We start from the raw sequence: 24876 nt of genomic DNA, 5'->3' as shown, positions 1-24876 counted from the left end.
CTCTGCAATTCTCACCCGTCGTCTGTTTAGTTTCTCAAGCACCACCTGAGCTTCAGAAGGTAATTCCAGACATGGAACCTTTCACAGCAAGGCTGTACTCAGCAGAAGTCTGCTCCTTTAAAAGACATCATTCATTCAGTGCCACAGGTCATTCACTAGAGGAACAGACGCCAAGGAAATATCTTGACCCGAGAGCTAGCAACCTAGCTGCTGGGTAGTACTGCTAGTAATACAGCAAGCAGTTTCCCCATGGGATCCCCATACTACACTAAAAATAAATCTATAAAATAATGTGTGAAGTATTGTGGACGGCTAACACTGAAATGCAACTCAGACTGGATAAATGTAGTGGGACCAGCTCACCTTTCTCTTTGTGATCCCTATATTTCTGCTCCCACTGATTGAGGAGAATATTCAAGTATCTTGGCTGCTCAAAGAACCGAAGGTACCGTCCTGAGATGGGGGAAGGGAACAAACGTTCAAACTGGCCACGACGCGAGTACTCATCCTCAGTTTCCACCAAAGTTCGGATATCATCAGGGGTTAAGGTGTCCAGGATAGAGGAGTAGAAATCCTAAAGGCAGCAAAAGAAACAGCAAATTTAGTCATACAAGCACAAATATTCTTCAAGAGTCTGCACTGTGAAGACCTAGCAACCTTTCAATTTATTTTATGGCTATAAGAACTATTATTATTATTATTCAAGCTGTAACCTGTAACAAATTAATGGTGGCAGGCAAGGGCAGACTAAATTGTGGTCAGTAAAAAAGAGGCCTCTTTACCTTTCCCCAAGTCATATCACATATGCATGAACAATTCCTAAAATGTGGAATGGAGACATAAAAACTTGGAAGAGGCAAATGCAAACCACAGAGAACAGAGGTTGGTGCTCTACTAAAGAGTGATGTGTTAAGTGGGACAGCATGCAGTAAAACACAGTTTACACATTTACTGTGTATCTGTGGTGCAATGCTGTTTATTGATTTTGCTTCAGTCATTAAACTTAGATATCAATCTCATGCCTAAGCAAATGAAAAAGGTCTTCTTGTGCAAACCACTTAGCCATCTGTCGTTTTTATTTGTTATATCAATCAAATTAACCAAGTGGTATTTGTAGACCGCACAGCTACTTTGCAAAGTGCCCCAGCTCTAAAGATTCATCGGCCACTGATCCAATGGAGTAAATTAACAGGCAAAACTGATCAACCATGTTTTAGGCTTCATTTAACCACATGGCTGCTAGGCCTCCCCCCCCCCCCTGTGCTGGAAAATGCCATTTTAGTGGCACCATGACGAGCTCAGCTCGTCATCAGCACACAACACCCGTGGGTGATGACGAGCTGAGCTCGTCATCAGCATCGAAAGGGTTAAAGGAGCCTTCATCTTGAGTGGCAGGCAGGTAGAGGAAGGGCATTCCTGCCAGAGACTGCAAGAACAGGGAAAGAGGTGCCTCCCCAATACTTCCTTTTGATTTTTGGCACAACTAGCAAGATATCATTCGAGGAGAGAAAAGTTCTTGCTGGATGCTAATGTATGAGTCTTTTGGCCAGGTAGCCAGGACCTGACCTATAAAAGCAAGCCGCTTGAAATGAACTATCCCCCGAACTGGCAACCAATGCAATCTCTTAAAGTCTGCATGAATTGGGTTGCATTTCCGGATATTTAGGAGGAGCCAGGCTGGTTTTCTACTTCCCCATGTCCCCTGCCAGGGTGATGTCAGAGACCTCCACCACAGTAGATTCAGTGCTGTATCCCGGACCGAAGCCTGATGGCGATGGCTGCAGCAATTGGTTGGAGTCCAAATACTTGGATACTTGAGCACTGATCAGTTTCTCAAGAATCTTTGAGAAAGCCAGCAGTAGTGAAATAAGCCTGTAGTTGGCTAGGATAGTCTTATTGGTGGAATCTTACTACATTTTTCTCTGTCATATAAGCAGTCCTCTAGAAAACCCATGGAATCCAGGACTGGCAGTATTAGAAAATGTCTCTTTATATGAAGACATTGCACAGGGAAAAACTAATAAAGGCTTGGATACAGGAGTTGACTTAAAAGACAGCCATGGAAACTTCTGTCCTAGATGGTGTGTAACAAACTTCAGCCCCTTAAAGATGCTAAAGTACAATTTGGAATTCCGGCACAGATCTCAGCATAACTTTTGCCTACCATCTCTCTGCACAATCGTTTTGCTGCCCCTGGATTCTGTTACTTGGTACCTATGCTCACATGACTTTCCAAGTAAGGCTCAAATGAACCAAACGCAAATAAACATATTCCTACGCTTGGTCGTATAATGTAGAAGTTGTTGCATGACAAAGGACAGCTGAATGAGTTGAGCACTCTCCTCTTGAACAAAGTAGTGGTTCGCAGTTTACACGTCATTTAAATCCTGGCAAAGCAGAACGATTTCCATCCTCCTTAAAGTCAGTAAACAAATTGGTTTGATGTGCTACAAAAAAGAAGCCGTTATTTGTGTTACTGTGTTATTCCCATATGTAAAGTCACCAAGAGAAATCTTTAAATAAGTTTGCCATTGGAATGCTTGAGATAAGTCTTAACTGTGACTAATCTGGGATAAAGCTTGAGTGCAAACTGCTCAGAACACTGTAATGAGGTCTAGGTTAAGGATGGTTGGTTGACCAGGGTGTACATCAAACAGATGCATTTGAGAGACCAGGTTGCTCTTTCTAAGACAGAGATTACTAGTCGAACTTTACGTCCCAATATATTTCTTGCTCACATTTCGAGCTAACCGTCATATCAAAATTAAAGGTTACAGATGGAACTGGTTGGCCCTAAATAAGAAAGTGATGGGAAACCCAGATTCAAGGAAGCACCTTCAGCCTACCATCCATAAATGCACAACTGAACCAATACAAGCCTCCATTGACGATTTCCATCCCCACGTCATCCAGTATTCTACCTGCAAACAGATACTCTTCTGGTTATTTAATGCTCAGGTTACTTCATACCTCATCTGGTGTCTTCTGACTTAGGTAGTACGCTCGTTTCATCTTTTCTTCTGTGTAAAGTTCGGGGGTCATTCTGGATTTCTCCTTTCCTGGATTGTTCAGGCTGCGAGGGAGAAAGGATAAGTCAATTGGTGCTCTATAAGGGCCCATACAACATTTCCTTCTCAAATCAACATCATCGTGTTCAAGGGAAGCTCAATGCCTTAAGTAAGCCTCCCATTAAGCGTCACCTTTGAGTAAAGACCAGGCTACCACCTGAAAGCCTTATTAAGAAATGAGACAAGCACATTCCAATTGCGTATATTCTGACATTAGCATATGTTACACCTTGGAAAGCATCATATTTCAGTAAAGTGGGCATGGGTACTTTGCCAGGGAACGGGCCCTACCGGCCTTGCTTCCAGGTACTCAAGCTACATACATATCCCTATAATTCCAAGGAACAGTTTGTGTACATTACATCCACAAACTCTGAAAGCATACTAAACAAGCATTTGCAGTGCAATAGGGCCTGCAGTTAAAAGAGTTTCAGCTATTGGCATTGTAAATAACTGCCTTTTATTTTTGTTTTAAAAATAAAAAAAGGCATCATTATTTGCAATGTCAATAGCTCAAACTTGTGTAAATACGAGACCTATTGCACTGCAAATGCTTGTTTTAGCATGAAATTGTGTAAATTGAAGATTGTTATTAATGGTTTTAATTAACTGCATAATTTGTACTTACTTACTATGGAAGAATACTCAGTGGTGTGCTTTACTGCAGTAGAAGCAGTTATCAATTGCCCTCATGAGCTAAGTCAGACCTTCCTTTCCAAGTCCTGCAACATGCCTGCTTTAGCTAACGAAAAGGAAGCTGGGTTGACCTCATTATTCCCCTGATGCCCAACACTCAGTGCTCTACTGATACACAACACAGCACTCAAATGAGCCATATCACCCAAGGATGTTGTTACGTGTGCATCACTGTGTGCTGCCTCGGCACACGACACAATGTGTGTCCTCTGCGTCCACCCCTGCAAACCCTCACCTTTGCACTCCACCCTGTGCCCCCATACATATTCTTTTTTTTTTTCGCTGGAGAGTGTAATTTTTACAACTTCTGGCCTGTGCACATTGCTTAGGGCTACAAGAGTTTAAAAACTGGAACATTACATAAACACAAAAGCAGCACTGTAGTTTTGAATAGAACCAAGGTGCACAGAATAATGTAACTGGTGGTGATCATGAACATAGGAAATAGGCAACGATGCACAAATGGGTCTTAAGCGCAACGTTTATATTCAGTACTATCTGGGGTAACTACATTTTTTCTACTTTATGTATGCAGACATATTCTTTGAAGTTACACTCGGTGCTAAATTTCAGCCTGCACTAACATTGGGTGTTCACCAGTACTCATTTTTGGGGCTCTGGACTTACTTTTCAGCATAAGACTTTGATCCAAAGTAAGGGAAACAGAGGCAGAAAGAAAGAGGAGACATAAGGGGGAAGAGAAAGATAGTGAAGAGGGACAGCGAGAGAAAGCAGACTACAAAAAGGACCTGACAGAGAAAGAAAGGAGAAATGATGGAAGAAAGAGGTATGAGGCGGAGTTAAAGCTAGGCAGCCTCTGTATTCTACGACCCTGGCATGTGACACCTTGGACAGTAGGCTTCCAAGAAAAACTTTCAGCTCTTGCCCTCTTTTCCACATCTATTTCATCTTATCAATCAACCAATCAAGTAACAAAACCTACAGTGCTCACATTCACCTATACTTGCTACAAAGCTACCATAGGGGTAAAACATCTGGAAACAACCTCCTGAGGCTGAGCAATGGACAGCAGTGCATTGCACCAGAATGAAATAAACCATAGAGCGCACGGACATAACGCTCCACAGAGATCCATAACCGGATGCCGCGGAGTGCTAGCCAATATAATCCATCACCAGGCAATCCCTTAGTCTACTCCATCCTTGCCAGCTGCTATCCGATACGACTCATCTTTAAATGGTAAAATTACGGCCAAATATAAGGTCAACAGACCACCTCTACTCCGGCCAACGAGGATTCCAGAATCGTAAAGGATCTGAAAGCGCTTCGTGATCATACTAATAATGAGAATGAGCTACACAAATGCGCTTAACATAACACACTAGCTTAAAAAAACATACTTTGTGGTGCCAAACTGATCCAAGGCAGCCGCCATACAGATAGCCACATACAAGCCCTTCCTGGTGTCAATCTGCATGCAAATTCACCTACACCAGAGAACTGCTGCCCCCCGGAGGTCGGTATGTACAGTCTCAGGACAACCCATTTACTTCTATCGTGATGTTACTCATTACTGTCGAGGGCCCTTACGACCCACTCCTCACTGCAAAGCATAAACATTACTCCTCTTTGACCGATCTGTCAAGGGTGCAGCTAACACGATTTTGCACCACAGAGTGAACGGCCTGTGATTTTACAAATGCAACTGACAATCACTTACCACGAGCCTGGCACTCTGAGGGAGGTGCCTTCTGGCTTAACACTGGAGTGAGTGCATGGGCAGGAGGCTAGAGAAGCAATGGTCTCTCTGCACTGCTACCCTTGGCTGAAGTGGGGGTAGGGACGCTTTAACTCAGTCTTACACATTCAGCTACGTTATTTACAGCACAATCAACCGGGGTCACACCCCAGAAACTTTGGACTGGTTCAAAAAAACTTGCCAGTCGACTGGCTTGTGAAAGACAGAAAATTAACACGAATCCAGTATACGGAGCAAACTGGTTTTACACTATCTCTGATGTTGCTATTTTAAGAAGTAGACGGAACAAGCATTTGCAATGCAATAGGTCTCGCATTATTAAAGTTTGAGCTATTGGCATTGCTAATAATAATGCAACACCATAGCTCAAACAATCAGTAATGCGAGACCTATTCCATTACTATTATTACTACTAGTTTTGAGGCTATTTCCCAAAGCAGTGGGCAAGAAACAAGGTAAGTGGCCCAAAGTCTAAGAAAGAGTGGGTATTCAGTGGCGCCCCGAACAAGGGAATGCATTTGTAATGCCATTGGCTGAGATGATGAGGGACTAATAACCCTCTGAAAAAGAAGCCTGGTCTATTTATAAATTGGCATTGTAAAATTTCACCTCATATCCTAATTTGCAGTCAAGAGTTCACCCTGGTGAATAATATGAGTGGGTTTACCGGGCAGAGTTCGGCCAGAGAAATTTAGTAGGAAGCAGAGATTAACAGCACCACTGAGCAAGAAGGAAGCAGAAACAGTGATGATTAAATGCACAAAACAGCAAAACCCCACATGCCTGATGTGAGCTTTTCCATTTTGCCAACAAGTAAACAACCAGCCAAAATCCTTCTCTTACCACTGATGTGCTGCCGAGCGGTGACGCAGGGCGGGGGAAGAGCAGGGTGGGTGGAAGCTTTACTACCCTCCACCCTGCCCCTCTCCCATCCTGCGTCACCACCTGGCAGCACTCCCTCCAGAGGCTGCTACTGTGCTGAACAGCATCCATGCTGCTGTAAAACCTGGCTAAAAGACATATACATAGCCAATGGCACTCGCCTAGGCAAGACCTACTGGCTTTGCCAATGCTTGTTCTTATTGCACGTGAATAGTGGTAACACAACTACGTTATTGCATGTGAATAGAGATATCACTACTAGTCTGTAATACGGAAAATATAGACAGGTTTGCGTACAGTTCTTGCAGTCTCCCATGTATTATTACATCATGATTGGGGTACGGTGCTCTGCACCACACCTAACCTCCCAGAGGCCGCTGCCGAGCATGAGCAGACCTAGCCGGTGGCCCCGCGCGGAGGCTGTAGTTACTGCTCAGGGAGGACGCTCGGGGTGGCAGCTCCACGAGGCAGAACGCTTCCGCGCGCCAGATGTCGAGTGACAGTGGAGAGTCTGGGACAGCCGCGACTTTCAAGCTGACATCAAATAGAGAATGATGGCCGACAACATATTGCCTTTAATTGAAGAGAGATGAACCCCAGTTGCAAACAAATACATGAATATAATTATCTCTCTTCGCCAGCTGGAGGTGCAGAGCCAGATGGCAGTCGGTTCGCCAACTCAGGCTGTGTCTTCCATTAAAAAAACATGACATTTTTCCCCTCTGTTTGCCCCGGTGCCGGCGCAGCACGTGAAAAACAATCAACCTCTCGTCTAACAACCTGGGATTCTGTTGAAGTGGGCTTGACTTTCTGCGTTGTGCTCCGCGCGGAACATCCTTCCTGGTCACTGACCTTGGGCTCCAAATCGTACAGAATTAATTTCAAATGAAGTACGTCTGGACCCTGACTCGGGTTTTTCTTTTTCATTTGCAGAGACATTCTTGCGTACTGACTGAGGTCTAATCCGCACCTATGCGCCCCTGTCCCCTCATTATGCAAGTAGGCGGCTAAATTTCATGAAGTACAGGAGGCCGCGTGAACGACAGGGGTATAATGTTCCGAATCCTGCAGCCGCTCAAATTACCTAAGGTGGAGCACCGCCAGACACTGATGCTGTGCACGCTGCTGTCTGTTTAAAACTATGTAACTGTGGCAGGTCAGGCCCCCGTTCCTCAAACATATATAAATATAAACAAGCAAATACTGCCGCGATTATCTGGCCCACATTACTTTGCATAATCACATTTGGAAGCTCTTGGCCGGCCGGCCAATCCGCTCGCGGCAGACCGGAAGTCCTGCCTCCCGAGGTCCGCGAGCTGCCGGCGCATGGAGCGCCCTGCCGTCCGGGGTATCCCGGGTCCCCAGGAGGGGGCCGGGGAGAAGGAGGAGTGTGGCGCCTGTTGCGGGGCTTCTCTGACCTGAGGGAGCCCGATTTAGAGGATGAGACGCACCGCGCCGTGAGGAGCCCCGCCGGAAGAGCGCAGTCGGTGAGTGGGGCCCAGGGCTGATGTGAAGTGCGTGCGTGACTGTGTGTATGCCGGGGGGGTGGCGGGGGGGGGGGGGGGGGGGGGAGTGTGTGTGCGCGCGTGTGTGCGCGAGGGAATGTGTGTGCGCATGCGTGACTGTGTGTGATTGAGAGAGAATGCGAGGTAGGGGCTAGTGTGCCTGTATGTGTGCCTGTATGTGTGCCGTATGCCTGCGTGTGCATGCGCGCGCCTGTGTGTGTGTGCGTGCATGCAGAGGGGTGGGGGCTGCCTGTGTCTGTGCGTGAGCAAGGGCTTTGCACCGCGCATGCGCAGCTACCAGACGCTCGCTCCCGAGGTGAAATCTGACCTCGTCAAAGCGCGCGTCTGGTAGCTGTCCACATTCCTAAATACGGGCCACAAAAGGTCTGAAGCAGACACTCTCAATGCTCACGCATTGAGAGTAGGTCTGCTCGACCTAAAAAAGGAAAATGCTACTTACCAGTATGCATATGTTCTTGGCAAGCAGAGCTACACACTATGCATAGATGGCCACCTAGTGTTGGATAGATTGTATAGCAGTTTCCACACCTAGCGGCGACCACCAGTATCTGTTGCAGTTGTTTGAAACAGTGTTTTTAGTACAGCCTGGCCCACAGTGGCTTGTTGTTTAGTTTGCACATCGACGCAGTAATGCTTTGTGAATGTGTGTGGTGTAAGCCATGTAGCTTATCTGCATATGTCATCTAGGGAAATGTTCCCTAAGAATGCCATTGAAGCCCTATCTTTCTTGTTGAATGGGCTTTTGGAGGAATTGTTAATGTACGTTTGGCTTTCTGGTAACATATTTGTATGCATTTAGCAATCCGACTGGCGATCCCCGATTTTGATATGGGGTTGCCTTTATGTGGCGATGAAAAAGACACAAAAAGTTGTTTTGTTTTACGAAAAATTTGTGTCCTTTCGATCTAGTACAGTAATGCTCTTTTGACATCTAAGGTGTCTAGAGCTCTTTCTGCACTGTTTGAGGCTGCGAGAAAAATACGGGCAGCTCAACTGATTGATTTAGATGGAATGGTAAAATGACTTTAGGAAGGAATTTAGTATTAGTACGAAGAACCACTTTATTATGATGCATTTGTAAAAAAAAGGTTCTTAATGGTAAATGCTTGTAGTTCACTCACCCTTCTGAGAGAAGTAATTGCTACTAGGAAAGCTAATTTCCAGGTTAGGAATTGCAATTCACATTTAGGTAATGGTTCAAAGGGAGGACCCATTAATCTTGTAAGAACAATGTTCAGGTTCCACACTGGTGCCGGTGGTGTTCTGGGAGGAATTATTCTTTTGAGTCCTTCCATGAAAGCTTTTATAGCTGGTACTCTAAAAAGAGATCGATGTCTATTTTGTAAGTATGCTGCAATGGCCGCAAGGTGTAGTCTGATAGACGTATAGGCTAAATTACACTTTTGAAGGTGTAATAGATATCCTATGATGTGTTGAATAGACACGTCTAAGGGATTTATTTGGTTGTTTTGGCATTATATGACAAAGCGTTTCCACTTAGCAGCATAACATGCTTTAATAGTGGGAAGTCTAGTTTCTTTAATAATGTTCATGCATTCTGGAGGAAGGTTGAGGTAACCAAACTAGGACCTCCGGTGCCAGATCGCTAGGTTGAGCTGAGCTGGGTCCGGTTGTCTGATCTCTCCATGGTTCTGTGTTAATAGGCGTGTAGATCGGTTTCGTTTTTGGTGTGGTACTACAGACATCTGCAACAGCGTGGTGTACCCGCCCAACAACGCCAGACTCCACCTCCCCGGCGAACACCACCAGCGCCATCCGCCTGACCTCTGGTCCAATGTCAACGATGACGAGACACGCAAGGTCATGAGCTCCATCCACTCAAGATCTCCGTCAGACCTGTGCCCACACCACGTATTCAACAAAGCAGACGCAGCCATCGCACCCAAACTACGGAAGGTCATCAACATCTCCTTCGAAACAGCGACATTCCAGGAAAGCTGGAAGCACAGCAAAATAAACGCCCTCCTCAAGAAACTCAAGGCGGACCCCAAGAATTTCCGGCCCAGCTCCCTGCTCGCATTGCCCGCAAAGGTCATCGAGAAAATCATCAGGCAATTAGCCTGCCACCTGGAAGCAAACAACAGCTTGGACCCGTCCCAGTCCGGATTCAGATGAAACCACAGCACCGAGACAGCCCTCATCGCCGCCACAGACGTCATCGGGCGCCAACTAGACAACGGCAAAACATCAGCCCTCATCCTCCTGGACCTGTCAGCCGTCTTCGACACGGTCTGCCATCGCACTCTAAAGACACGCCTCCTAGAAGCCGGTATCCAAGAGAAGGCCCTTGACTGGACCACGTCCTTCCTCTCCGGCAGAACCCAGAGCGTCCGCCTCCCACCCTTCCGATCCGAAGCCGACATCATCTGCAGCGTCCCCCAGGGCTCAGCCCGACGCTGTTCAACATCTACATGGCCCCCCTTGCACAAGTGGCCCGCCAGCACGACTTCAGCATCATCTGCTACGCCAACACCCAGCTCATCCTCTCCCTCACCAAGGACCCACACACCGCCAAAACCAACCTCCATGAGGGAATGAAGGCCGTTGCCGATTGGATGAGGAACAGCCGTCTGAAGCTGAACTCAGACAAGACAGAGTTACTCATCCTCGGACCCACCCCCTCAGCCTGGGACGACTCCTGGAGGCCGACCACACTGGGAACAGCACCGACACCCACCGACCATGCACACAACTTAGGATTCATCCTTGACTCCTCCCTCTCCATGGCCAAGCAGGTCAATGCCATCTCCTCCTCCTGCTGCTACAACACCCTCCGTATGCTCCGCAGGATCTACAAGTGGATCCCGACTGAAACAAGAAGAACTGTGACACAGGCCCTCGCCAGCAGCAGACTGGACTACAGCAACGCACTCTACGCAGGAATCCCAGTCAAACACCTACAATGACTAAAATGCATCCAAAACGCCTCCGCCCGACTAATCGTCACAGCCACATCACCCCCCACCTGAGAGACCTACACTGGCTCCCTGTCGACAAGATCACCTTCAAGCTCCTCACCCATGCACACAAAGCACTCCACAACGCTGGACCAGCGCTACCTGAACAGCAGACTCAGTTTCTACGCCCCCACGCGCCAGCTCCGCTCCGCCAGCCTCGCCCTCGCCACAGTACCCCGCATCCAACAAACAACCTCCGGCGGCAGATACTTCTCCTACCTCGCCACCAAGACCTGAAACACCCTCCCTACCCACATACCGCAGACCCAAGACCTACTCGCCTTCTGAAGACTCCTCAAGACCTGGCTCTTCGAGCAGTAGCAGCACCCCCTCCCCTCTGCGCCTTGAGACCCTCATAGGTAAGTAGCGCGCTCTACAAGTACTCTGATTGATTGAGGGAAGTCTTGTGGTATATCCTGATCTTCATCCTCATGCCCATAATCTTCATATGTGTCAGGTGAAAATGGAGGTGGTGGTGAATTTGATGGTGTAATCAGTAAATTGGGATTTAGAGGAGGAGAGGGAGGTATGCAAGGGGGAGAAGGGTTAGTACCCATCTCCTTTTTCTTCAGTGTTACAGGAGAATCCTCTGCGAGATCCAGCTTCCGTTATTTAGGAAGAGTGGACAGAAAGGTGTCCAGTTTTAGGGTCAATATTAAGTCCCTTTTGTTTTGATCCAAAACAGTGTCTTCAGATGGAAGTGTAGGAGAGTAGGGTCTGCAATCCTATGATCACCCGGACTTTTTGCTTTTGTTTCACTGGTTTACGAATTTCTCGGGCTGTGGGCCTGCCAATCAGACCCACAGCCTAGCTGTTCTCTCTCTAAATTGATGCGTGTACCTTAGGTGCATTACCCAATTGGAACTGGGCCACCCTGTCAGACCCTGTAACTCAGGGCATCGGTGTACCCAGGGCCTACCAGGGGCTGAAGCATGTATTATGCCACCCCTGGGTGGCCATCTAAATCTGACACAACTGGCTGCACGACAGCTGGGGCAACGTAGCGTACCCGCTCGTTGCTTTAGGTATAGTAGCCCTATATCTAACCATACAATGGACACCCGAGTTCCTATCAGACACTCCTATGGCAGGCCTTGACAATCCTGAAGGCAGAGTGCTTGGAATCGTGTGAATTGGGTTCTGGCCCGAGCCAAGCCCGGTTGCAGCTTGCGGAACCAAGACCCAATGGCTGTTCCATGATAACGCGTACCATATCGGTAACTTCGGTATCGCGTTATCAAGACATGTCGAGTAAGGTGTCATACGAATCGGGATACTGCCCCCTCACCAATTCTGGCGACGAGGTTAGCATTCCGCCCTTCTAGAGGGACACGACATGTACGTAACTGTGAACCCCGGTTAAAGTTAACTAAAGCCTCAGCTCCACAAAATGGACGCTGCCACCACAGACACGAGTCTGACCTCCTGCTGCTGGGAGTCCTTCCAGCGAGGAGAGCTTGGACAAAGGGTTTCCTGTCAAGGGCGGTGTTCGCACCGTCCCAGACAGGGTTTGTGTATTCTGGGTAGGTAGGGCTTTGCGAGAAGGTGACTGCGGAGTGGCACCCCGGTGCTCACTACGCATCTGCCGGTCAGAACCAGTTCCAGGGGCGCCAGCCCCTGACCTGGGGAAAGTCCAGCAGGGGAGAGGGGTGTAACTACCCCCCTTCCTGGTCCCACCCTTAGGGCAGGACCTAGTCATGTACCCACCCCTTTCTTTAGGAAAAAGGCCGGAGCGGGGACCCTTCCAAATTAGATCATCTTTGAATCAAGAATACTTTCTACGAAAGGACTTCGAGACTCTTCTCAAGATTTCTCCCTTGTGGCTAAGGAGTAGTCACCCTGCACCAGCGGGCACCATCTAAGAACTCTGCGGTTTGCTGCAACTCCTTCCTCAAGGAATCCGACGGCCCAGCTCGACGAGAACCGGCTTCCCTGGCACCTCTGACCTCTACCCACGTTGTCAGCTCAGCTGAGATCTGTGGGTGCGACGAGACCGAGGGACCGGCCATCATCAAAACCTGCACGCTTTCTTAATCAGCATGACCATCGAAGCAATTCTCTGGTGAGTGCTCTGGGGTCCGAGAAGCCCCGACCCTGAGCAGCTCCAGCACCGAAGTGCAGTCTCCCAGCATCTCCACGATCTGCGTGGGGCCCTTCTGCTCGCTGCTCAGCACGTTGTCTGGTCACTAGCCGCTGGCTTGTGCCCTTCTTTGACGACATCCGACAACCACCGCTGCTGGTCTGGTTGCTCCAGACTGGCCTTTGCTTCCATCTTTGAGAGAAGTACCCCGGACCCTCATGGTCCACTCAAGACGCCATTTTAGGCCCACCACGTGGCCCTGAAATCTGCCAAGGCTTGTTGCCCCAATCCTGGGCCCAGCGACGCCGACAGCATCAACCTTCGTGGGACAGCTCGCACCTCCATCCTGGTCGCCGACAACGCCTCCTGGTCCGTGAGACTGCAGAGCCTAGCGTCGCCCACTCACCTAGTCGAGGTGACAGCCAACCGGTGCCTTCCTGGTACCCTCTGACTACTGGCTAGTAGTACGAACTTGGTCCCCTCTGCTTTCAAGTATCAACGATCTCTGATCCAGGCTTGGATCTCTACGAACTATTCAGCACTGGTCGCCGGCCAGCAACTCCTTTTCTTCTGGCTCCTGGCTCGTCAGCGAAGACCCCGACGCCTGTAAGACTTGTGCAGCCGCAGCCCTCGTGGCTAGGTAACTTCGGCATTTCGGTGCCTGCATAGCCTCCTTACTCTAGGGTCCCGAGTCCCTCGCTTCCGACTTGCCTTATCGGGTCCGCCCGAGACCACTAAACTTTCCGTGTCCTCGGACACTTGTTTTAATTGTGCACTTGAAGTATTTTCCTAAGAGTTTTGGTTTGTGCTTAGTACCCTGTCCTCATAAAGAGTCCAGGGCTGTTGTGATTCTTAATAAATATTCTGTTTATTTTCATAACACTTGTGTGGTGTCCTTTCACTTGGGGTTCAAGGGGTATGTGATGGTATAACAGCTGGCTTAACACGCCCTCTAGAGTTTAGCCCGAAGACTGCTCGTATCCACGCTACTAGGATAGCTGGTCTAAGGTTGACTTACAACCAATCACCATAAGGGTCGTTTGGAACGATACATAGCGGTCGCTAGAATAGCAAACGCTGCATATCGGGCCAACTTCTCACAGGAAGCACCTTGGAAGGAGTATCTTTTTCTTTAGGAGTGGATTTCAGCATGGAAGATTCGGGCTGAGAGTTTTTGTGCGCTGAATGCTTCGAATCTGAGTGCTTAGTTTTAGCCTGTTTAGGGTTTAAAGCTTTTGGAGTGGCATGTTTCGGCTCCAAACATTTCGGCGCATAGGGTGTCGGCTCCGAACTTTTAGGTGTCTAGGATTTCGGCTCCAAGCATTTTGGTTTGGAGAGTTTCTGGACCAAAGCTTTCGATTTTTAAATGCATACTGGTAAGTGGCATTTTCCGTTCGAGGCATGTGGGCTGCTGAATTCATATCTTAGCAAAGCCATGGATGCCCCCATTTTGCGCGTTGAGTGGGCTTTTGGGGGAACTGTTAAAGTGCGCTTTGCCTTTTGATAGCATATTTGAATGCATTTAACTATCCATCTGGCTATTCCTGTCTTTGAAATGGGATTAGCCTTATGTTGTGGAGAAAAGGCAACAAAAAGTTGTTTTGTTTTTCTGAATGATTTAGTTCTGTCAACGTAATATAGCAGAGCTCTTTTGACATCTAGTGTGTGTAGGGCTCTTTCAGCCACCGACTGCGGGTTTTGAAAGAAACCCGCAGACTGATTGATGTGGAAAGTGGATATCACTTTTGGCATAAATTTAGGGTTAGTACGAAGCACTACCTTATTGTGGTGTATTTGCATGGAGGGTTCCTGAATGGTTAGTGCCTGTAGCTCACTTATTCGCTTGAGGGAGGTAATGGCAATTAAAAATGCCACCTTCCATGTTAACAATTGTAGTTCACATGAATGGAGTGGTTCGAAAGGTGGCCCCATGAGTCTTGTTAGTACTACGTTTAAGTTCCAGACTGGCGAAGGTGGATGCTTTAGAGGGAAAATTCTTTTAAGTCCTTCCATAAAAGCTTTGATAGGTGGTATTCTGAACAGGGACACATGTTGCCTGTTTTGAAGATATGCTGCTAAAGCAGCAAGGTGTAGCCTTATGGATGAGTATGCCAGAATATATCTTTGAAGATGTAGCAAGTAATAGATTATGTTTTGGATGGAGGCCTCTAGTGGATTGATTTGGTTATTATTACAATTGATTACAAATCTTTTCCATTTAGCTGCGTAGCATGCTCTAGTAGTGGGTCGCCTTGCTTCCTTGATAATGTTCATGCAGTCTGGAGGCAAGTTAAGGTACCCGCACTCTAAGACCTCATGAGCCAGATCGCTAGGTTCATCTGATTGGGATATGGGTGCCTGATTTCGCCATGGTTCTGTGTTAGCAATTGTGATGACAGGCATAGTCTTTGGTGCGGAACAACTGAGAGTTCTAGGAGGGTCGTGTACCATGGCTGTCTTGCCAATGTGGGAGCAACCAGGATCATCGTCAGTGACTGTTGCCTTAGTTTGCGTGCCACTAATGGGATCAGTAGGGTTGGGGGAAAAGCGTACGCAAATCTGCCTGACCAGTTCATCCATATCGCATTGCCTTGTGACAGCGGGTGTGGGAACCTGGCGGCAAAGGACTAGCATTTTGAGTTTTCTTTTGTGGCAAACAGATCTATTTCTGGATGCCCCCATTTTTTGAAGAATGGTTGGAGAACTTGAGGGTGAATCTCCCATTTGTGTATTTGTTGGCTGTGTCGGCTTAGTAGATCTGCGATCTGATTGTCTATTCCTGTGGATGTGTTCTGCCAGGAGAAAGATGTTTTTTGGAATTGCCCACCTCCATATGCTCTGAGCTAGGTGAGAGCTGCGGAGAGTGAGTCCCTCCCTGTATTTGGATGTAGTACATGGCTGTCATGTTGTGCGTCCGGATTAACACAGCCTTGTTGTACAAGTATTTCTGGAAGGCTTTCATTGCTAGAAATACTGCTAGTAACTCTAAGTGGTTTATATGCAGTGTCTTGTTTGACTGTCCAGAGACCTTGGACTGTGTATTGAAGGAGGTGGGCTCCCCAACCTGTCAGTGATGCGTCCACTGTTAATACGACCTGTGGAACCGGCTCTTGGAACAGTTGCCCCTTGGAAAGGTTTTGGGGGTTCCACCACTGCAGAGAGTTGTAAGTGAGACGGTCTACCAAAACTGGGTCTTTCAGTTGTCCTTGAGCTTGGTTCCACTGCCGTGCTAGGCATTCCTGCAATGGACGCATTTGAAGTCGGGTATGAGGGACAATGAATATGCAGGAGGCCATCATGCCTATAAGCTGCATGAACACTCGAGCTGGCAGGGAGTGTTGTGGCTGAAATCTTTGAATGAGAGACTATGTTGGATATCCTGGCTGGATTTGGATATGCCTTCGCCACTGGAATGGAATGGAAAGAGGATTTGTATAGCGCAATGGCTACCCAGGGGCGTCCCAGCGCCAGCAAGCGCCAGGGCACTCACCTTCTCTTGAACACAGCGAGCAGCGGATCTAGCGCTCTCTCGCTGTCTGTAACATTCCCCTGAGGGAAAACGCCAACCCGGCGAGAAGTCAGGCCACGCCCCCTGTAGGCCACGCCCCCTTGACCCCTTTTATCATGTGCCACCACCGGAAGCGCAGCGGACGAGCGCAGCGGGAGCGCCGTTTGCGCGCCGAAGGCGCGCCTAAGGCAAGCCCGTCTGCGCCCGTCCGCGCCAGACCGAGCCTAGAGCCCTCACCCCTGGCCGGTCCGGAACCGCCTCGACTCACATACTCCCAAGAAACTCTGTACCAATTTAGAGAATCATTAAACATCAGATGTAGCGGATCTATTACCCCAGAACAAGTCCCTCTCAGATGTTCCAAATGCTCCTACAGGGCGTCACCTGCACCCATTTCGGAACCTACTCGCCTGGAGATGGCCCTGTTGAACTGCAGGTCACTCCCCAAACACCACACGGAAATCAATCTGCTACTGATAGAATCAGATCTTGACGTTCTGTTTTTAACAGAAACATGGTTGTCCGAGAGTTCCGACCCAGATATTATTCAAGCATTACCTCCTGGGTATTTCATTAAAACCCTTAATAGACCGATAGGCACGGGAGGAGGCATCGCGATTATCTACCGCGAGAAACTCGCATGTCAATTCAAAGACAGCCCCATTCTTGATAGCGAAAATGTCCTTTTTTCTTTACACCTTCCTCCATCTACCACACTAACTGGTGTACTAATCTACCGGCCACCAGGACAGGTGGGTCGCTTCTCAAACTCACTCATGGACGCCGTCTCCTCGCTGGCTTGCGGGACGCCAAATTTCACTATCCTCGGGGACTTAAATCTCCACTTCGATGATCCTAGCAACAAACCTGCCTCTGACTTAAAAACCGATCTAAATTCCTTAAATCTACAACTACTCAGTAGTGATCCCACCCATTCGAAAGGACACCTATTGGATCCCATCTTTTCGAATCTCTCCAAACTTACGGTCCAAACCCCTCTCCCTATCCCCTGGTCAGACCACTTTTTGGTCCCTTTCAAATTCCAACTACCAGGGAAGATTACGGACACCTCCCATCCCTGGGCCCCGTCACGCCCATGGAAAAAACTTGATACCATCTTATGGGAACACTCTTTGTCCTCCTCCCTTCCCATTATGGATCCCGACCCATCAAAAGCTGAAATCCAATTACATAAATGGATTAGCGACTCTCTCGACACAGTCCTGCCACTCAAAGCCCTCCCCCCCAATAGGAAATCATCCAAACTACCATGGTTCACCGATGAACTACGGGAATTAAGACGGAAAGGCAAAAGGCTGGAACGCCAATGGAGAAAGCACTGGACAACAGAAGACAGAAGTGGATACAAAGCTCATATCAGGCTCTATAAAAACGCACTAAAAACAGCACAAGCCTCCTATTTTGAGGATCAAATAGCAGCCGCATCTAACTCCGCAAAAGAGACCTATCGGATAGTCAAACTCCTCTCCAAAATACAGGATCCCCCACCACCTCCTGACCAGGATGGGACAAAATGTAACCAGATGGCTGAATTTTTTTCGAAAAAAATCGAAAAAATTCTGAACTCCCTCCCGGCTGCCCCAATCGATCTAAGAGACCCTTACCATCCGGCCTCCCAAGATAGCCCGAGGCTACTTTCCTTCCCCCAAATTACCACCGAAACTTTCCTCAATGTCCTGCATAAAGTCAAAAGCGGAGCCCCATCAGACCCAGCCCCGATAAGTAAACTGAAGCATGTTGCTTCCACCATTGCCACTCCTCTCACCAACCTGATCAATGCCTCTTTCAAACATGGGTCAGTTCCAGCAAACTGGAAAAAAGCCACTGTGAAGGCTCTTATAAAAAAACCCCACCTCGACCACACAGACCCATCAAACTTCAGACCGATCTCACTGCTACCGGCGATTAGCAAAATCGCTGAGAGAGTAGCAAACCAACACCTCTCCGAGTTCCTAGAGACCAATAACATCCTCCGTCAGACCCAGACAGGTTTTAGACCTGGACAGGGGACGGACACCGCATTGTTAGCCGTGGTCGAGGAAGCAAGGGGCATTCTGGACGAAGGAGGATCAGTGGCAGTGATCCTCCTCGACCTGAGTGCCGCCTTCGACACGGTGGACCACGCAACCCTTGTTCACCGTCTGAGACTGATAGGAGTGGCGGATTCCGCGTTGGCCTGGATTACGTCTTTCCTTGAAGATAGGTCTTTTCAAGTGACTGATGGACTCTCCATCTCGAAGGCTCAGGCACTCAAGTGTGGGGTGCCTCAGGGATCCTCCCTGAGCCCCACACTTTTTAATGTGTATATGGCACCCCTCGAGGACATTGTCAAACCTTTTGGGATTAAATCAATAATGTATGCCGACGACTCTCAGCTTGTCGTATCCCTCAACCAATCAGACAACGCCCTCCCAAATCTATTTAGCTGTCTAGAAAAAGTTCACCAGTGGATGTGCGAGTCCCGGCTAAAGCTGAATGGGGAAAAGTCAGAAATACTTCTCCTAGGAAACCCAAAGAAAATCCCCTCACCCCTTCCTTGGCCACCATGCATGGGATCTCCACCACCCCCAAAATCCGAGGTAAAAAGCCTAGGGATATGGTTGGACCAGGATCTGAGTTTTAAAACTCAAGCGAGGAAAACCGCTGGAACGTGCTTTGGCCTTATAAAGATGGCTCGAAAGATCCTCCATCTACTTCCTCTTCAATCAAGGAAGCTCTTGATGCAGGGGCTGGTGAACTCCAGATTGGATTATGGGAACGTCCTATATCTGGGGGCCCCAGTCTCTGTAGTTCACAGACTGCAATGTGCACAAAATGCGGCGGCAAGAATACTCACAGGAACCGCAGCGAGGAACTCGGCTAAGCCAGCCCTCAGAAGTCTGCATTGGCTGCCAGTCAAGGACCTTGTGCATTGCCCACAGAATACTTCACAATGAAGGCCCTCCCATCCTCAGGACTCTTGTGTCTCATCAACAGTCAACTAGACATCTCAGATCCAACTCCCTCTCCCTTGCAAAAGTCCCCAGAATTAGTAAGGCCAGAACAGGCGGTCGCCTGTTTTCATACAACGCCCCCAGGCTGTGGAATGCCCTCCCACTCTCTCTGAGGCAAGAACAAAACCACCTCAGATTCAGGAAGAGACTGAAGACCCTTCTCTTCCCCTGAGCACCCCCCCCCCTGACTTCCCATCCTCCAGGACCGCGGTCTCCAGCGCCGGGATGCCCTAGGGTAGCTGTGCGCTCTACAAAACTCAAAATCAAATCAAATCAAATCAAATCATTGGGTTGAGCTGGAGTGGCTGAAATGAGTGGAGCTGAGTGAAGATTTAGACCGAAGTTTTGCTGAAAAGCCAAGTTTTAACAAGTTTTCGGAAGGCAGATAGATTGGATTCTGATCTAATTGGGAGGGGGAGAGAATTCCAAATCTTGGCTAGATTGTAAGAGAGCGAGCGGCCTCCACATCTGGCTTTTCTAATGCGTGGTACTGAGGCGAGGTGGGAGGTAGCGGATCTGAGGGGGCGAGAAGTCTGGTAGGCTTTCATCAGGGGGGAGTTGATGGAGGGGCCTGTTCCCCAGTAAGAGCGATGTGCAATGCACATGCTCTTAAATTCAATTCTGGATCTCACCGGGAGCCAGTGGAGGTCCCTTAATCTGGCTTTGACTGAGGTTCGGCGAGGGATGTCCAGAAGAATTCTTGCCGCACAGTTTTGAATAACTTGGAGTTTGTTAAGTGTAGACTGTGGGGCCCCAAGATATAGGGCGTTTCCACAGTCCAAACGGGAGAGGATTAGTCCTTGTACCATAATCCGTCTTGAATGGAACAGGAGGAGAGGAAGAATCTTACGAAGTAGTCTCATCAGCCCGAAACAGGTGGCAGCGAGCTTGGTAGCTTGATGGTTGAAGGTGTGAGCTTGGTCAAGTCAGATACCAAGATTTTTGATTTGATTTTTGATTTGCTCCTTGGGTTGCGGGGGGCTTCCTAAACAGAGGGGCCAGGTGGAGTCAATGGATTTCGTGATGTTCTTTCCAAGGAGCATTACCTCTGTTTTTTCCCCATTAAGTTTTAAACAGGAGCCGGACATCCAGGCGGCGACAGCATCCAAGCATTTGTGTAGACTGTGGTGGGAGTTGAGGGGGGGGGTCCAGTGCTACCACTAGCTGCGTGTCGTCCGCATAAGTGACAATTTTTACATTGAAGGGGCGGACGACATCACTGAGGTATCTATTGTTGCTCCCAGATATTGTTGTATGTGGGAGGGATGCAGATGTGATTTTGGGTAATTTATGGAAAATCCCAGATTGTGCAGTAGCTGGATTGTCTGAGACCTTAGGTTTGCACACTGTACGTATGAGTTGGCTTTTATGAGCCATGTGTTCCAGGTAGGGGAACACATGGATGTGTTGCCTTCTGAGGTGTGCTGCTACTACTGCAAGGCATTTCGTAAAAACCCTTGGTGCTGTAGTTGCCCCGAAGGGAAGACTTTGAATTGATAGTGGCGACGTTCTATTGTGAACCTGAGGTATTTCCTGTGAGCTGGATGTATAGGTATGTGAAAGTATGCATCCTTGAGGTCTAATGTAGCGAGGAAGTCACCTTGGTGGAGTAGCGGGAGTACTTGTTGTAGTGTGATCATATGGAAGTGCTCTGAAAGTATATATTGGTTCAGAGGTCTGAGGTCCAATATTGGTCTGAGGGACCCGTCCTTTTTGGGAATAAGGAAGTATAGAGAGTATACTCCTGTGCCCTGGTGTTGAAAAGGGACTGGCTCGATGGCTCCCTTTTCTAGCATGGATAGCACCTCTTGTTGTAACAGTGTGATGTGTTCTTTGGACATTGGACGGTGTTTGGGTGGTATGTCTGGTGGAGTAGAAGTGAGTTCCAGGCAGTAACCATACTGGATAATTTGTCTCACTCACCTGTCTGTGATAATGGCATTCCAGACTGGTAGGAATTGTGTTATTCTGCCTCCGGCTGGTGTTAAGTGGTCTGGAGGGAGTGTGAACAAGTCACTGTTTGGTGGTGGTGGAGGAGGCTCTAGTGTTATTACCACCACGTCCTCTGCCTTTGTTATTATTTCCTCTATAACCTCCTCTGTTGGAGCCTTTATTAAAGGTGCCTTGGGTATTAGTTTTAAATAATGAAGAGGTTTGTGATGTGTTGCCTCTGCCTGAGCCTCGAAAGGAGGAGCGGCGAAAGGAACCCCATGACTGTTGAAATTGAAGTGCACCCATGGACTTTGCGGTGTCAGTATATATTTTCATCTTTTCTATGATGGTATCAACTGCTGAACCCGGAAGTAGGACCTAGGACGCCGGCTGTGCTCCGCGAGGTTGAATCTGACCCGCGGCTCATCCCTGACATTGTTCGAATTGCGGCGACGGCCATTGAGCCTCCCGTGAAGACCATATCTTTTCCTATTTTGGCATTGAAGAAACGCTAAACGATCGGCTACATACCGTAACCGACACTACGTGGAAACCACTATTGCTTCAGCTTTAAGCCAGTAATCAGTTACCCAACAATTTTAAGGAACTAGCACTTGATTGCCCCACCACCCCAAGCCCCGGCCAGACCATCAATACTTCGCCTAAAGGTTTCTTTTAAGATCCATTCTGCCAACCTTACCATCCTTACCATCCTTTACCTCTAAACCAAGAGGCGTTCTCAATTCAGGCATTTCTTATTACATAAGTCCTGAAGATGATCCCCTTTATTTGTTGAGCGAGGGATCGAAACGTCGACACCCATGAGTGGGCATACATGAAAATAATTTATATTTGTTGTTGTATGTGCTACTCCAGGCGATACTGTCATTATTGTTTATTCATAACAGTACCCTGTCTGCTCTTTTCTTTTGCCTGAAACACCCCTTTCACCCTCTTCTATTTTTCCTTTCCCTTCTAGTACAGCACAGGATTGTGTCTTGCTATTGTTGTAGAAATGCATCATAATCATTTACCTTCTACCTTTTGATAAATAAATTCCTTGCCCGGCTGGACAAGGAAGGCGAAATTATAGCAGCCTATTGTGGTCTGTTTATTATCTGCTCAATCCCTAAAAAGCTAAGAACCTTTGTCCTAAAAAAACTCGGTATCAACTGCTGGGCCAAACAAGAAATCCTGGTTAATGGGTTGATTAAGTATGGTAGGCTGTACTTCATTTTTAAAACCGGAGATGCGTAGCCAGGCATGCCGGCGTAGCAACACATTAGTGTTGAGACCTAGCGGCTGTATAGGCTGCATAAATGGTGCATTTTATAGCCCCGTTAGTGATGAATTTCCCTTCTTGAATTAGGTCATTAGCTTTTGCCTTATATGGTTCTGGTAGGTGTTGTAATAATCCCTCCAGTTCAACATAGTGTGCTCTGTCATAGCGTGCTAGGAGAGCTTGTGTATTGGGAATTCTCCAGGTATTTGCTGCCTGAGAGGCCACTCTCTTTCCTGAGGCTTCTAAGCTTTTTTTACTCCTCGTCAGGAGGGGGGCATCACCTGTTTGAGAATTTGCCCTCTTTCTGGCATTAAAAACAACTAGAGAGTCTAGTGGTAACTGATACTTGATATAAGAGGGGTCTGGTTTATATTTCTTTTCAATTCTTGTATTGAGGACACGCGCTCTGGCAGGGTCTTTAAAGATGTCTGGTGCGTGCTTAAGTACTCCCTTTGATTTACAAAAGGGGGTGGTGATGAACAGAGTGTCTGAATTGAGCAGACCACTCTTACCCAGTCCAAAGATCAGGGCTTGATCCATCACCGTTATTTATCTCACTGCCCCATCCCAGCTCAGAACCTGGCTATATGCAAATCAGTCTGTCCCTGGCCCAGTGCATCATGGGAACAGGGCAGACTAAACTACCAAGCCAATTCTTTACCAGAAAGGAGCCAAGCTACCGGGGACCGGTTTCTGGCATTTCAGCCTCTTCGGCCCGGCTTTTGTAGTTTGGTTTGCCCTGTTCCCATAATGCACTGGGACAGGAACAGACTAATTTGCATACAGCCAGGTTCTGAAACTGGGATGGTGCAGTGAGCTAAAAAACGGTGTTGGATCTATCCCTGATCTCTTGACTGGGTGAGAGCTTTCTGCTTAATTCAGAGACTCTGTCCCTCACCACCCCTTGTTGTAAATATTTTTGTCCACCCTAAGCGTGGAAGGGTATTCTCAGATGTGAGACCCTTGCTCATTGCACCATCAGGATTCAAGCAAACCGGGCCGAAGACGGCTGTAATGCCAGAAACCGGTCCCCGGGAGCTTGTTTCCTTCCCAGTGTAAGAATTGGCTTTTGTAGTTTGGTTTGCCCTGTTCCCATAATGCACTGGGACAGGAACAGACTAATTTGCATACAGCCAGGTTCTGAAACTGGGATGGTGCAGTGAGCTAAAAAACGGTGTTGGATCTAGCCCTGATCTCTTGACTGGGTGAGAGCTTTCTGCTTAATTCAGAGACTCTGTCCCTCACCACCCCTTGTTGTAAATATTTTTGTCCACCCTAAGCGTGGAAGGGTATTCTCAGATGTGAGACCCTTGCTCATTGCACCATCAGGATTCAAGCAAACCGGGCCGAAGACGGCTGTAATGCCAGAAACCGGTCCCCGGGAGCTTGTTTCCTTCCCAGTGTAAGAATTGGCTTTTGTAGTTTGGTTTGCCCTGTTCCCATAATGCACTGGGACAGGAACAGACTAATTTGCATACAGCCAGGTTCTGAAACTGGGATGGTGCAGTGAGCTAAAAAACGGTGTTGGATCTAGCCCTGATCTCTTGACTGGGTGAGAGCTTTCTGCTTAATTCAGAGACTCTGTCCCTCACCACCCCTTGTTGTAAATAAGTACTCCCTTTAGCATAGAAAGTGTATTTATACTCTTCTCTGATGTTGGGAAGGTATTAAATAGGAAATCCTCCTCTACAGGGTCAGTGTGCATGCTTACACCATGATCATGATCTGCTCTGTCAACTACTTGGTTAAAAGCAACCGTGTCGTCAGTAGCGGATGGTTGTGTGGGATATACAGTCTGTTTTGGTCTGGGCTCACTGGATCAGGATGGAAAAGTTCTTCTTCCACAGTCCGTGGCTTCGGCGCCGATGTTTTTGGATCGGTCGCTTGCTTGCTTGTTTTTATTTGTGTCTTGAGCTGTTTTTGGCTCGACGTCTTTTGTCAGCTAGTCGGCTGTTTTTCGGCTCGACGGCCTTGTTAGACTCGACCACCTTCTTATGTTAGACGGTCTTTTTCGGGTCGACTGCCTTTTTCGGCTTGATGTGTTTTTTTTTCGGGTCGACGGCTTTCTTCAGTTCGACTGCCTTTTTCGGATCAGAGGCAGTGTTCGGCTCGACTAGTTTGTTTGGGTCGATGACCTTTTTAGGGTCGACGGTCTTTTTTGGATCGAAGCCCTTCTTCGGGTCGATAGTT

General features: G+C 48.0%; 1 protein-coding gene across 2 annotated transcripts in view; it reads right to left on the bottom strand.

The window, feature by feature from the left end:
• Window positions 1-24876, bottom strand: part of TTLL4 (tubulin tyrosine ligase like 4) — a 400271-nt gene that overhangs the window by 58816 nt on the left and 316579 nt on the right. For both annotated transcript variants that reach the window (XM_086954424.1, XM_086954426.1), the window contains 2 exons: window positions 2971-3073; window positions 364-574 (listed from right to left, as the gene is read on the bottom strand). In XM_086954424.1, coding sequence (XP_086810550.1) covers window positions 364-574; window positions 2971-3073 — 314 coding nt within the window. The remainder of the gene's footprint in view (window positions 1-363; window positions 575-2970; window positions 3074-24876) is intronic.

The sequence above is a fragment of the Lissotriton vulgaris genome, chromosome 2_1 (assembly GCF_964263255.1).
Source record: "Lissotriton vulgaris chromosome 2_1, aLisVul1.2, whole genome shotgun sequence".
Taxonomy (NCBI): Eukaryota; Metazoa; Chordata; class Amphibia; order Caudata; family Salamandridae; genus Lissotriton; species Lissotriton vulgaris.
This window is presented reverse-complemented; position numbering and strand designations above follow the sequence as displayed.